The sequence below is a fragment of the Muntiacus reevesi genome, chromosome 3 (genome assembly GCF_963930625.1).
Source record: "Muntiacus reevesi chromosome 3, mMunRee1.1, whole genome shotgun sequence".
NCBI classification, from domain to species: Eukaryota; Metazoa; Chordata; class Mammalia; order Artiodactyla; family Cervidae; genus Muntiacus; species Muntiacus reevesi.
In genome coordinates this window covers 133,315,170-133,327,917 of record NC_089251.1, presented here as the reverse complement: position 1 = coordinate 133,327,917, position 12,748 = coordinate 133,315,170, and the positions used below count along the sequence as shown (strand labels likewise).

The window sequence follows — 12,748 nt, the reverse complement described above, 5'->3', positions numbered from 1 at the left end:
GGTATAGAAAATGTCATGGAGAGTTATGTGAACTCCTAATTCTGGAGACATGGAAAGTTTACCTAGGTGGCCACTCTCAGGTTGGGCTTCCCGGATAGCTCAGTTGGTAAAGAAATCTGCCTGCAATGCAGGAGACCCTGGTTTGATTCCTGGGTCAGGAAGATAAGCTGGAGAAAGGATAGGCTACCCACTCTAGTATTCCTGGGCTTCCCTGGTGGCTCAGCTGGTAAAGAATCCACCTGCAATGAGGGAGACCTGGGTTCAATCCCTGGGTTGGGAAGGTCCCCTGGAGAAGGGAAAGGCTACCCAGAATTCCATGGACTATTCATGGGGTTGCAAAGAGTCAGACACGACTGAGTGACTTTCACTTACTTACTCTCATGTTATTTCTTATATGGTTATTTTACATTAAAGTTTGGCCAGGTGGTACTAACAGCTGCAACAGGAGCAGTAATAAAATAATATGATTAGATATTACTTCATATATCAAACCACTGTAACAGATGCATATGGCAACGAAGATTTTAAAAATTTCTTCTGCTTTAAAGCAAACATAAGGCTTACTATTTTAGAACAAAATTAAAAACCATGAGTAGCATTTTGACTCTTAAGAAAGGAGAGCATTACCTTTTGATCCCCTGGCTAAATTGCCAGTGACATTTCTCACACATGCCAAGTAAGGAATATAAGGACTATCTGCTGATATATTTAAGAGGGCATCTTCAAACTTTTCCAGTATTAGGAGCCTATAGAATTAGAAAAGAAGATGTAAATTAAGTCATATAGAAAAAGAGTAAAGCTATTTTGCTGGGATCCTGTGAGTCCCTGGTTGTCTGGCACTGGCTGACTTGAGCACTGAAACACTGGGAAGTAGGACATCTTCCCCCATCCAGCCCAACTGCACAATGACTGCACTGCTCTGGATTCTCTGAGTATTTACCTTTTCCACAGGCACTACCTTTATATTTAGTTACTTTAATATCCAATCGTAAGTGAGCTTAAGATCATTTCTAGGCACACTTACATGAAAGAAAAATCACTGGGCTAGCATTGCCAGATAACAGACAGGGATCCCAGTTAAAACTGAATTTCAGCAAAATAACAAATAATTTTTCAGTGTAAGTATATCCTACACCTCTTGCGTGTTTCTTTCCTTTCCTTTCTCCTCTATATCTGGCAACCCTCTCTCTGGACTTCAGCTTCCTCTTTTGTCAAATGAGAGATAGGGGGCTGGGTGATCTGTAGGGCCCTTCCACTTATAACATTCTCTAAATAATTTAAATTCATGTAGTTGTGATTTTAAAAAAATGGTAGAATACAACTGAATAACGTCATTTCCTTTTTTTCTTTAAGCAACCAACTCAGAGTTCCCCAATTAACCACTTTCTGGCTTCCTTTCAAATCAACTGCATGTGAGGACATAGTCTAATATTTTTGAGGCAAACTGTTGTGAGTAAATGTGTGCATGTTACACATGCCCAGTCACTTCATCTATGAGGCTGCATCTCTTGTAATTTCTTCCCTTAGTGTCTATTATTGAACTTGATGTACAGTAGAGATAGAATAAATGTCAATGGTTGATTTGGGTACCATCTATTTTGAATCAAACTGCACAGCACACAAATTAACTAGTTCTATTAGATGTTAACTTAGATTTTATTCAAATACTAATGGAAGAGACTCATCCTGGCATAGCCAGTAAACATGTAGGATGATGTTTGCACTAATATTAAAATCTCAGGGTATTTGGATGTGGGTTAATGACACTGGATCCTTAAGGAACTTAAATAAGACAATCCATGGCAAGAAAAGTCTCTAACTTACCGGTCAGGGCACAGCTTATTGGTCAGATGTCTGACTTTCATTTAAATATAGTCCGTAGCTTTCATGTTTAGAAAAACTGCACCCATTCCTGAGCTTTCTTGCTTTTGTTCAGGCACTTCTTTGACCAAAGACTCTCCTCTTATTACTGCTTCTCTTTCTTTTGTGTTTGTCTTCCTCTTTGTCATAATTATTATAGCATTGAGCCATTTCCATCTTAGTGCCATGCTCAATAGCAAAATATTTGTCTAACTTTTCAAATGAAATAGCATAAGAACTTCTTATGACAAATAGAAGAATGTTGAGCTAAAAGTGACCTTGGAATATCATATAAGCCATTATCTTAGTTCTATGAAGAACATCTGATTACCAAGATTTTTGAGATTATATTTAATATACACCAAAAATTAAGATATATATATATATATATATATATGCCAACTGTTTTGGCATAATCATCCCAAGTATTTCTTTAAACCATTTAATTTACATATTTTATATAAAATTTTACATACATCCTAAGAATGCTTACAAAAAAGATGAACTTACAGATAGATGCATGCATGTGTGTTCGTGTATGCACACAACAAAAAAAAAACTAACTTTAGTGCAAAAATAAGGAGGAGGGAGAAGAGCTATGAGGGAAAAAATATTTTTGAGCAGCTTTCCAAAGAAAATTCTGGACTATAAACACTTTTATCTCATGCCAAGTATTTCCACTCTGTGATTATTTTAAATTGGGAAGGGAAAGGGAGCCCAAAGATAAGAAATCCCTTAATTTCATCAATCTCAACAAGAGCCATCTTAAAAGTAATGAATTCCTCCCAATAAATTGCCAGCTAGCTGTCAGCAACCAACTACATTTGCTGTGTAACTTTCACATCTGAAGAGCTAGCACTATCAATGCTGTGGATGTCCCCAAGGCTCTGATAAAGATACCTGGCTTCAGAAATAAGTATCCAGTTGTCTCAAGTCAGAGGGTTTTTTTGCTTGTTTTTTTGTTTTTTAATATTTTGCTGGCTATATAGGGAATGTGTTTAAAAGACTTGATTATTTGGAATATGGAATCCTGTCTGGGGGAGAATTGCCCAGGACTGTAAGACTGCTCTTGGGAGAAGCATCTGGTTCAGGCACCTTAGAGGAGAAATGTGGTGGCAGAAAGAGGAGGTGGTTGTTGACGGAAGAATTTTGCCTAGAATTACCCAGAGTTGGGAAACTTTTCACTGAATAATAGAAAGTTTATAAATAATTGTATAGATTCTATTTTAGAAAAATAAATGAATGGTTAAAAATAAGTCCTACTATTTGTTTTTGTTTCCATTTCCATTAGCCCACAAAAACATATCTTTTGGGACAAAAGTCAAATAATTTCAATAGTGTAATTTATCAGGCCAAAACAACTTTTACATAACAGGTCATCTAGTCTCTAAATTTGCCTTGAACTTTATGAATTTACTTCAATGTGCTTCTACAGCCAACTGCTTGAGTTTTCCACCATAACTGTTAGTTATGTAACTTTTAGTTAAGTTAGTTAGTTAATTTAGTTAAGTAACTGTTAGTTACTTCAGAACTGCTTATATTAATGGTCCTTAGAAGCCAACATTACTGCTGTTATTCCCACTGCCTATTCACTGTCTCAGGAATAGGTAAATATATAAACATATTTACATGAACCACAAACAGTCCAAAATTAAATAACTGATAAACAGCTTTGGCTACTTGAATACTACTCAAGCAACAAAGTTTGCATTACCTTGGGGCATCGATTTTTAATGTCAACTTTTAAAATCTGAGATCAACAGTAATGTAAAAAGTTGGAGACTTTTACATCTTTTATATGAAGATGAAAGACTTTGAAAAGAGTTGGAAATTGGGCCTCCAGCTAGATTTTCCTCATCGACATAAGGTGACCTATCCAGACAGAACATGTGGGATCTAGTTATGCAATCTTAGAACTGAAAACCAGATCTTCATGTCGCATTATCTAAAAGTATCACTGAATAATACCAAAAAACAAGTTTCAACTTTACTGCACTTCAACTTTAACTTTTTCTTTCGTCAGTCAACAGTTGATTTTTTCTATTCCATGGTCTTACACACTGATGAAAAGAATGATGCTTATGAATTGTGCTGCTTGCTTATTCAATCAAGTTACTTACCAATTTAGAAACAAACCAACAAAGACTTACTGTGCAGCCAGGCTGCTTGGGGATAGTGACTGCCGATCTTCCTCACCCCACAGATGTGTTGTTTTGTCAGAGCCACCTACAGAGGTAATATTTAGCATTTCATTAAAGGATTTATTTTTCTAAGTAAAAATCAACCCAGGTCAAATTAATGGGAAGAAAAGCAGACAGTCTGCAGAATTTTCCTCCAAACGACTTTACAGAGGTGTCTAAGCTCAGTTGGAAACATTTAAAATATTTATTTATCAATTGCCCCCCAACTGAAATAATATCAATGGTTAAGCATATGCATTTCTAACAAATTATTTCTCTGTGCATCAAACCATTACATTATTTTATCCTGTGACCTGTATGCATAGATGACTCAAATATCATGATGCAGATTGACTACCTTGGTGACTTGTTAATCAAATGAAACCAATTTCAATCTCGTGGGTCACTGGACTTTTTTGTTTGTTTGCCTTCAGTTGTCTAGAATGTAGCCTTAGGAAACATCTGCCATCACTAATCTATACTTTTTATCTTTCAAAAAGCAGCCAGTGATTTCAACTGAATGTAGCTGTGAATGCAAATTAGCTAATGTTTATAGAAACATTCTGAGTGGTCTCAAATAATGTGAGGTTTGGAGTGTGGAAGGCAATCACTAAGTTGTGTCTAACGGAAACCACATATGAAGATCTAATTCAACATGGAGAATTGCCCCTAGAAGTTAAATGGGTTCCTGAGTCAGCTTGCTGCGTAGCATTCTATCATTGTAGGGTAAGTGTAGCTGAGTAACATTCCATATATAACACAGGGAGCGCAGCCTGGCATTCTGTGGTGACCTAGAGGGGCTGGATCGGGGGCGGAGAGGAAGGCTCCAGAGGGAGAGTATATATGTATAATTATGACTGATTCATGCTGCTGTATGGCAGAAACCAACACAGAAAGCAATTTTCTTCCAGTTAAAAAATTTTTCAAGAATACATTTTCCTGAATAAAAAAAAAAAGTAAGTGCAACAACATTCACATGCAAAATTTAAAAGTGGCTACTGCATAAATAAAAACATCAGAAATCCAACGCTTTCATTCAACTCCTTTAAGGAAACATTATTACTTATTTCACTCTTCTCTGTAGACACTCTTAATTCCTCATAAATAATCCAGAAGTTCCAGTGCTGTCGTTTTTCAACACTGGCCTTATCATTTTCAATAGGATACTTTATTGACAGCTTTACTACTTCTCCCATTGTCTCTAGTTAGTGTGTTCTGAAGTCTTCTTAAAAGGTTGTAGCACAAAACTAGGCAGCCATCTGTACTTTTCTCACGCTGATCATTTTGTCTATTTAAATAATCATGTGTGTAAAAGATTACAGAATTAAAAGCCTCCTTGTCTACCTTGGTATCAGTCATGTCTGAGTAATGTCTGTACCATCCCTAGTTACTTGGCAGAATGGCTTTTTCAGTTTTCCTCTCTGGCAGGAGTCCCTCTCTTCTCTCAAGACAGCTAAGTATTATTGCTTTAATGCATCAGTGAGTGAAAGGACCAAGAAGAAGATACTCAGTATAAACAAACCTAATTAATAATGGTGAAAGTGAAAAGTGAAAGTGAAGTCGCTCAGTTGTATCCGACTCTTTGCAACCCTGTGGACTGTAGCCTACCAGGCTCCTCCATCCATAGGATTTTCCAGGCAAGAGTACTGGAGTGGGTTGCCATTTCCTTCTCCAGAGGATCTTTCTAACCCAGAGACTGAACCCGGGTCTCCCACATTGTAGGCAGACACTTTGCCGTCTGAGCCACCAGGGAAGTAATAACCATTATTTATTGGCATCCATGTGTAGAATTGGAGAAGAAGGAAATAGCAACCCACTCCAGTATTCTTGCCTAGGAAAGAATCCCATGGACAGAGTCTGTGCCTGGTGGGTTACAGTCCATGGGGTCGCAAAGAGTCCAACACGACTTAGCAACTGAGCACATGTATAGAATAATCCAGGATAGGACTCTGTGAAGATTTATGCTTCTGCAGTGTAAAAGTATATAAAACCATTTTCCCAAGATCAAATCTTGCTCAATTTGAACTCCTATGAGTTCATCAGCATTTGTATACTATATGAATGAGTCCATTAGAATTTGTATACTGTATGGTTTATGGAATGTCTCTTCCTCATCAGGCTATTAAAATGAATAACTAATAGAAATTAACTTTGTATATATCAATTATAGGCTTGACCTTGATGTTATGTATGGACTTTGCCCTCTGGGTACTCGTCCTTCTGGACTTTAAAGTATCTGAGAAGTACCGTATTGAATGGGTTTTAACGAAGTGGAAATTGTTACAGCCCTTTAAAAAGCAAGGTTTTATTTTTATTTGTAGAATTAGGCATATATAAAAATGGTGCCCAAAGCCAGAGAAAGAAATCTAGTGCACAGATAACCTCTCTTCACCAGTAAACATGGCTTTTTGTTTAAAGATGTAATTTCATGTAATTTACAACTTGGCAAAAGAGTAAACATCAATGAGCCAAAAAAGGTAATCTTCACCCTCAAAACTCAGTTTTATAAATGGAAATACTAAACAGTGAAGCAGGGATCTTTACTGGGTTAGAGCTGAGAATTAGATTCCTTAAAACAGGAAGTTAAGATTCCTTAAAACATCTTCTCAAGTGTTTATTAGCATCTTCGTATTGTCATGGTTGCTGAGGAGGCTTCTGGAAAAACCTTGAAGTGTGTTCAGAATCAAGGCTGAATCAAAAGTAGATATGGGATGTGGAAGTTTGAACTGGAAGTAGACATGGAGTGCAAAGAGGAATGGAGCGATGGCTACTGAAAAATGTATCATGTGGGAAGGAATCCGGCACAATGAATCACACTCTATGACTGGCTGAACGTGGAGCCATTCTGAGGCTTGGTGGTGGCAAGTACTTGTGCGAGATAACGCTAGAAGCAAGTGTGTACATGTCTCAGATGGTAAATATGAGTAAGGCCATTTAAAAGAGCTAAGGGACCTGGCTTTGGGCATAGACAGATCCAGGCTCTCAATCTCAGTTTAGTTACCTGCTGGACGCATAACATAGGCAAAATGCCCAGCCTCCCTTTGCCTCAGTTGTTTTGTCTGCAAAATGGGATAATAAATACCTCTTATAGAGTTGTTTTGATGATAGAACGGACTTAAGATAATAAAATATTTATCATTGACACACAAAAAAAGAACACTATCTTTTTATTTTTTCTATTTTATTTCTTTGAAAGAAGGGAATGAGACCTTCAGAGCTATCTGAGTCCTGTCAATCATTAGAGAGGACCCAAGCGAGCAACTCTGCTATGAGTGACCATTTCACTCCAGTTTATTTGGTGTAAAGCCAAGGGAGGACATGTGTTCACAAATACTGCTAAATGCTATGAAGAGTAAGCATCGGTGGCTTGGGCAATGTGGCAGGTATTTGTACTTCAAAACGAGTTTGGGTTTCCTGGAGGATTCCCAGAAATACTTGGAAGAATTTTTCAAAGGCCATGAAATTTCTGCTCAAGCACACATGTATGCAGGGGCTTGGGGTTAGTGACATAGAAACTGACCTTAATACTACTGCATTGGTATCTTTAGACTGATGAAGTCACATATGTAGGAAATTTTTTAAAACAAATATAAGCACATCTAATTCTAAACATAAAAATACATATCCTTAATGTATTAATATTTCCTTATCATCCTGATTATCCAGTGGCATGGTTTAACACATGTCAAAATTATTAACATAATCATAGAAATGCGGCATGGCCATTGTTAAATATTGAAAATTGAGCTATATTGTTCATCAGGAAAAGTGTTTTGCTGCCTCAGTTAATGAGAGGTTCTTTGGCTTCTAAGGCACTAAAGAACTTATGCCCTTTGTAACAAAAAGTCCAGCTTTATCCCGCTATACAATTATAAGGTGTGAGTCTGAAGATGAAAAGGAAGAGAATGGTAAGGAGAAATCTGAAGTTCTCAAGTCTTTAAAATGCAAACAGAAAAATATACAGAGGAAATAATTAGTGTTTGTTATTGTACTGTCTGCTTTTTCTGGGCTGGACCTCTTCTTAAAAGCATAAGGCTTTTTTTTTTTTTTAACCCTAATGTTCATGAAGATCACTGAATTTAATAACAATCAATCCTGCAAGCTAGTCATTAATTCTGTGACTGAAGGCATAAAAATTGTTGTAGACCAACAGAAATTGGTATCCAAGAGTATGTAAGATTCTCCTTCAAGAAGTCTTCAAAACCTTTAAAACCAGCATTTCATACGAAAATTGTTTAAGATCTTGTAATAAACAATCAGCTTGTGACCTGATTACTTATCTGTAATCCAAAAGTAAAGTCTACATATTTAAAAGCTGGCAAGCTCAGTTGAGAAAGCCTATTCCTAAACTCATTCGGAAACAGTAAATACTAACCAAACATTTGACTTGTGAAGTAGGGATTCATTCCTTATAGTCCTAAATGTTTGTCTGTATATGGCTGTGTGTGTGCCTGTGTCTGTGCATTTCCATGTGTGTGGTATATAAGGCTATTCTCTATATGCAAATATCTTTTCTGATTCACTAACACGATGCTATGGTTTGTCTTACTGGGTGGACAGTGGGTCTATACAGATCAATTCACGCTCTGACGTCCATCATGCATTTTCAAGATGGCTGGCTGAAGGGTGAGTTTTATCCAAAGAAAGACTCATTCTGGTTAAAAAGTCAAATTTTGGAAAAAAAGGGCAAAAATGCTGCAATTCAGTGTAGGCATTTGTTCAAGAAGTTGTGGTAGAAATCTACTTGTTGAGGCTTAGTCCCTTACTCTGGTATTTATTTTTTCGTACCAAGCATAAACACAGCTTTATAATATAGCTAAGAGAGACCATTTTCATAAAAATAAAAATCCTAGAAAGTCACAGCCTCTTATCCAGCCATTTCTCCTTGTCTCCACACTTTGGTTAGCTAAAGATCCAGATTTAGTGGTAACATATGTTCCCACCTAAGAATAATGTCATGCATAAATGGTTGCTTCAGTTGCATTTTGTTTTTTATTCCTAATGGAACTCAATACAGAATTGCAATGCAGAATTGAATACAGAAAGATAGAAATATAATACCTTCAGATGGGGAGTCCAGGGTATACAGCAGATGTTTAACAGATTTATGGAGAGTTCTGAAACCTTCGTTAGTTGTGACACGTGGATAAACCTTCTGCACGACTAGCAGCACACTAACAAGTCGAAAAACAATTAAACCAGATTGCATTTCAACATTTGCAGACAGAAACAAAAGGTTATTCAAGGAGAAAATAGCTACAGTATTGAAAATTATTCTCTTAACATAAAAGACAAGATGCTGCTTTGTCATTTAATTGCTTGTTTGTCTGTTCATGCACAAAATCCCAAAAAGGATTCTTGAACCATACAGGATTCTAAAGCCTAAAAGGTCTTAAAGTAAGGAGTGAAGTTCACACACTTTTTTTGTTGTTGTTGTTAAGATCTAAAAATAAGTGGTTAGAAACAGCAGTTTCCAATAAAAGGATACCTCTTTTTTTGTTTTTAAAGGAAAAAAATTAAATATTGAAAATTATTTTCATTAAACATCAAGCCCAGATAAAGGATTCACTTTCAAGAATAATTATTAATTAAGTATTTGATACTTTTGCTAAACAAATGTTAATTTTTTTTAAAAAAATGGGATCTTACCCTAATTAAAGATTGCATTCTATCCTCTAAGTAGCCCACAGGCACTGCTCCACGGGGTAGCTCAAAATTAATATCCAGACTAACTGGTACTGTCGTCCCAGGATTTTTATGTTACTAATAAGATGGGCAGTCTACACTGGGAATGAAAAATCAGCAAATTTACTTGTTCATGCTTGAGTTCATCCAGTATTTCCAAAAAATCAATTACCGACTTAAGAAATGCCTCTTTTTTATCCCCTTATTGTCATTAGTACATTAAAAAAATGCTAGCATTGCACAAGCATGTCTCAATTTCACAAATACTTTGAGGCTATATATATATATATATATATATATATATATATACACACACACACATGAGTGGTAACTTAGAACAAAAGGCTTTGTTGAGGATTTGCTATTGTGAAGTTAAATGCAGTACATACTAGCTAGTAGCTCTCCCGTATGTATCTTAGTCAACTGAAGGCTCACATCAGCAACAGCATGTGCATATACTTTCTATAATATTTTTGGAATTTTTAATATTTAAATTAAGACCGTTTTAATTTTAGCTTCTAGCCATGAATGACAATTATATTTAGAGAGCTAATTTTGAATGTCCTCTAGTTTCTAGTAGGTATGTATATGGATATATAAACATATATCTATTTATTTATGGGCTTCCCTGGTGACTCAGTGGTAAAGAATCTGCTTGCAATGCAGGAGCTCCAGAAAGACAAAGGTACAATCCCTGGGTCAGGAAGATTCCCTGGAGGAGGACATGGCAACCCACTCCAGTATTCTTGCCTGGAGAATCCCATGGACAGAGGAGCCTGGCAGGCTACAGTCCAGTGGGTCTCAAAGAGTCGGACATGACTGAAGCAACTTAGCATGCATATATATTTATAATTTTATTTGCTTCTCTAATAATTCCATAAAGTCAATTCATTTGTCTTGTTATGGAACACTAAAGTTCAAAAGCTAAATAACTTACACTAGGTTAACCAGATAAATAGAGCTGGTTGTGTCTAATTTCAAAGTTTCTGCTCTTTCTCCTCTACATCTTGACTCTGGCGCTTTGCCCCAACATGGCAGAGAACAGGAGGACAGAACATTTCTGCCCTGAGCCACAGCCTTTGTTAGCTTGTTTTTCCAGCTGTGTGTATGGCCGTGGTGGGGTGGCTGAATTTTTCTCCTCTGTGCTCTGTATACATAACAGTTGCTGCCTCAGACATTTTTATATTTACCCCAAGAATCTCCTGGTTCTCAGACTTTGAATTAATTCTGGTGAGTACAGAGACCAGGTAAACCTTCTGAGATTGGAGATTTCTGCCAGCCTTCACCCAGCTTGGCCTCTGCTTGACTCAGCTGATCTTTTGTCTCAAAGTAACACCTTCAAAGACTGGACATGTGGCAATCTCATTGTCAGAATTATTGTTATTAGTATAACTAATAAAAATGTCAGTAGATATAATTCATCTTTTTCTATCAAAACGCGACTAAAAAAACGACACCTGACCCCTGTCCTCTGTGAGATCCTTTAAACTACTGATGAAGATAATTTTACTTCACTTCATTGGTTTTGTTTTTCTGTCCTGCTCATCATACACAAAAGAAAGTTATCCAAAACAAGTCTCCTTGCAAGGTAATTTAAAAAGGAGTTTTTGTGATTCATATCTAAGTATACAACTTCCTCCTCATAAATGGTGACTATTATCTATGTTTTTTCATATGCTCTTCTTGATTTTTGAGATTGCTCATTTTTGCTAACCTCTGTCATAATCTTGACATTTTGCAATCTGGTTTCGGTGATTGAACTATATAACAAGTTACAACTTTACAAAACTGCTGGAGGAAATAACAGCAACGAGTTTTTATAGGGTTTATTTGTTCATATTACTTGATCAACAAAGACTAAGATAAACCAATGAGTTGGTGACAAAAGTCATTTGTAAAGAATTTACAGCTTTTAGTGACACTTTAATAATAATAGTAAAGATTTGACTTTAAAAAATGGTTGATATAAAAGGTCTTTCAACAGAAATATAATGCAAGACATTTAATTTTAAATTTCCTAGTAGTTACATTAAAAATGTTAAAGAAACAGATGAAATTAATTTTAATAATATATTTTATTTGACCCAATATATCCAAAATATTATCATTTCAACATCTAATCAATATAAAATATATAGTATTTTATCTTTTATTGCATTATCTTCAGATTTCAAAGTATATTTTACACTAATGAAGCATCTCAACTCAGACGCTATTTTCACTGAAAATATGTAATCTGTTTTAGAATTTCATTGCAATTACCAGTGAAAAGTAGATTCACATACCCATATTGTTTCAAATATATTAGAAGTTTTTCTAATAAACTTTTTCTAATAAATTTAAATTAATTAAAAATAAACAAAAAATTTTAAAAAGATAAATAAATAAAGTCAAAAAATTCAATTCCTTAATGAGAGTAGCACACCAAGTGCTCAGAATCATGGGACACCCTGTGCACCCTAAATTTACAAAATGCAACATGCCAAATTTATTAAATTAAAAAATCCCGCAAATAGCTAGAGGCTATCATGTTAGAAAGAACAAGTATATATACTGGCAATAAAAACTTAAATTAATGAATTAAATAATAAGTAAAAGTCAAATGCTTTAAAAAAGGTTATCCAGGTTAGAAAAAAGTCAGCTGTCATCTGCTTTATAATAATCTGAAGCTATTTCTTTTACGAGCTGTTTTCATTATTCTGTGGAGTGGTTTACAACATTCTAATCATTACCTGAGACCATGTCTATGGTATAATACAATAATTTTATTTTAAATTTTAAGGGAATTAAAATAGCCACAGTGCAATGTCCTTATGTAATTTGCTCTATCAAAATGATGTCTAATGTATTTTTAATTAATTAATTTTTGACCCAAGGGTATTTTTTTGGATCTTCCACCTTTCAGTGAGAATTATTTTATGGGAGTTTGGTTTTTATTTGTTGCTTAATAACCAAATTTCATTAAGATATAATTCACATACAACATGATGAGCCTATTTAAGGTTATTATTCAATAAGCTTTG

General features: G+C 35.5%; 1 protein-coding gene across 1 annotated transcript in view; it reads right to left on the bottom strand.

Moving 5' to 3' along the window:
• The window catches only part of ABCA12 (ATP binding cassette subfamily A member 12), a 191,089-nt gene that overhangs the window by 95,049 nt on the left and 83,292 nt on the right, over positions 1-12,748 (bottom strand). The window contains exons 8-10 of the mRNA XM_065927669.1: positions 9,102-9,214; positions 4,011-4,086; positions 628-746 (exon numbers count right to left, since the gene is read on the bottom strand). Coding sequence (XP_065783741.1) covers positions 628-746; positions 4,011-4,086; positions 9,102-9,214 — 308 coding nt within the window. The remainder of the gene's footprint in view (positions 1-627; positions 747-4,010; positions 4,087-9,101; positions 9,215-12,748) is intronic.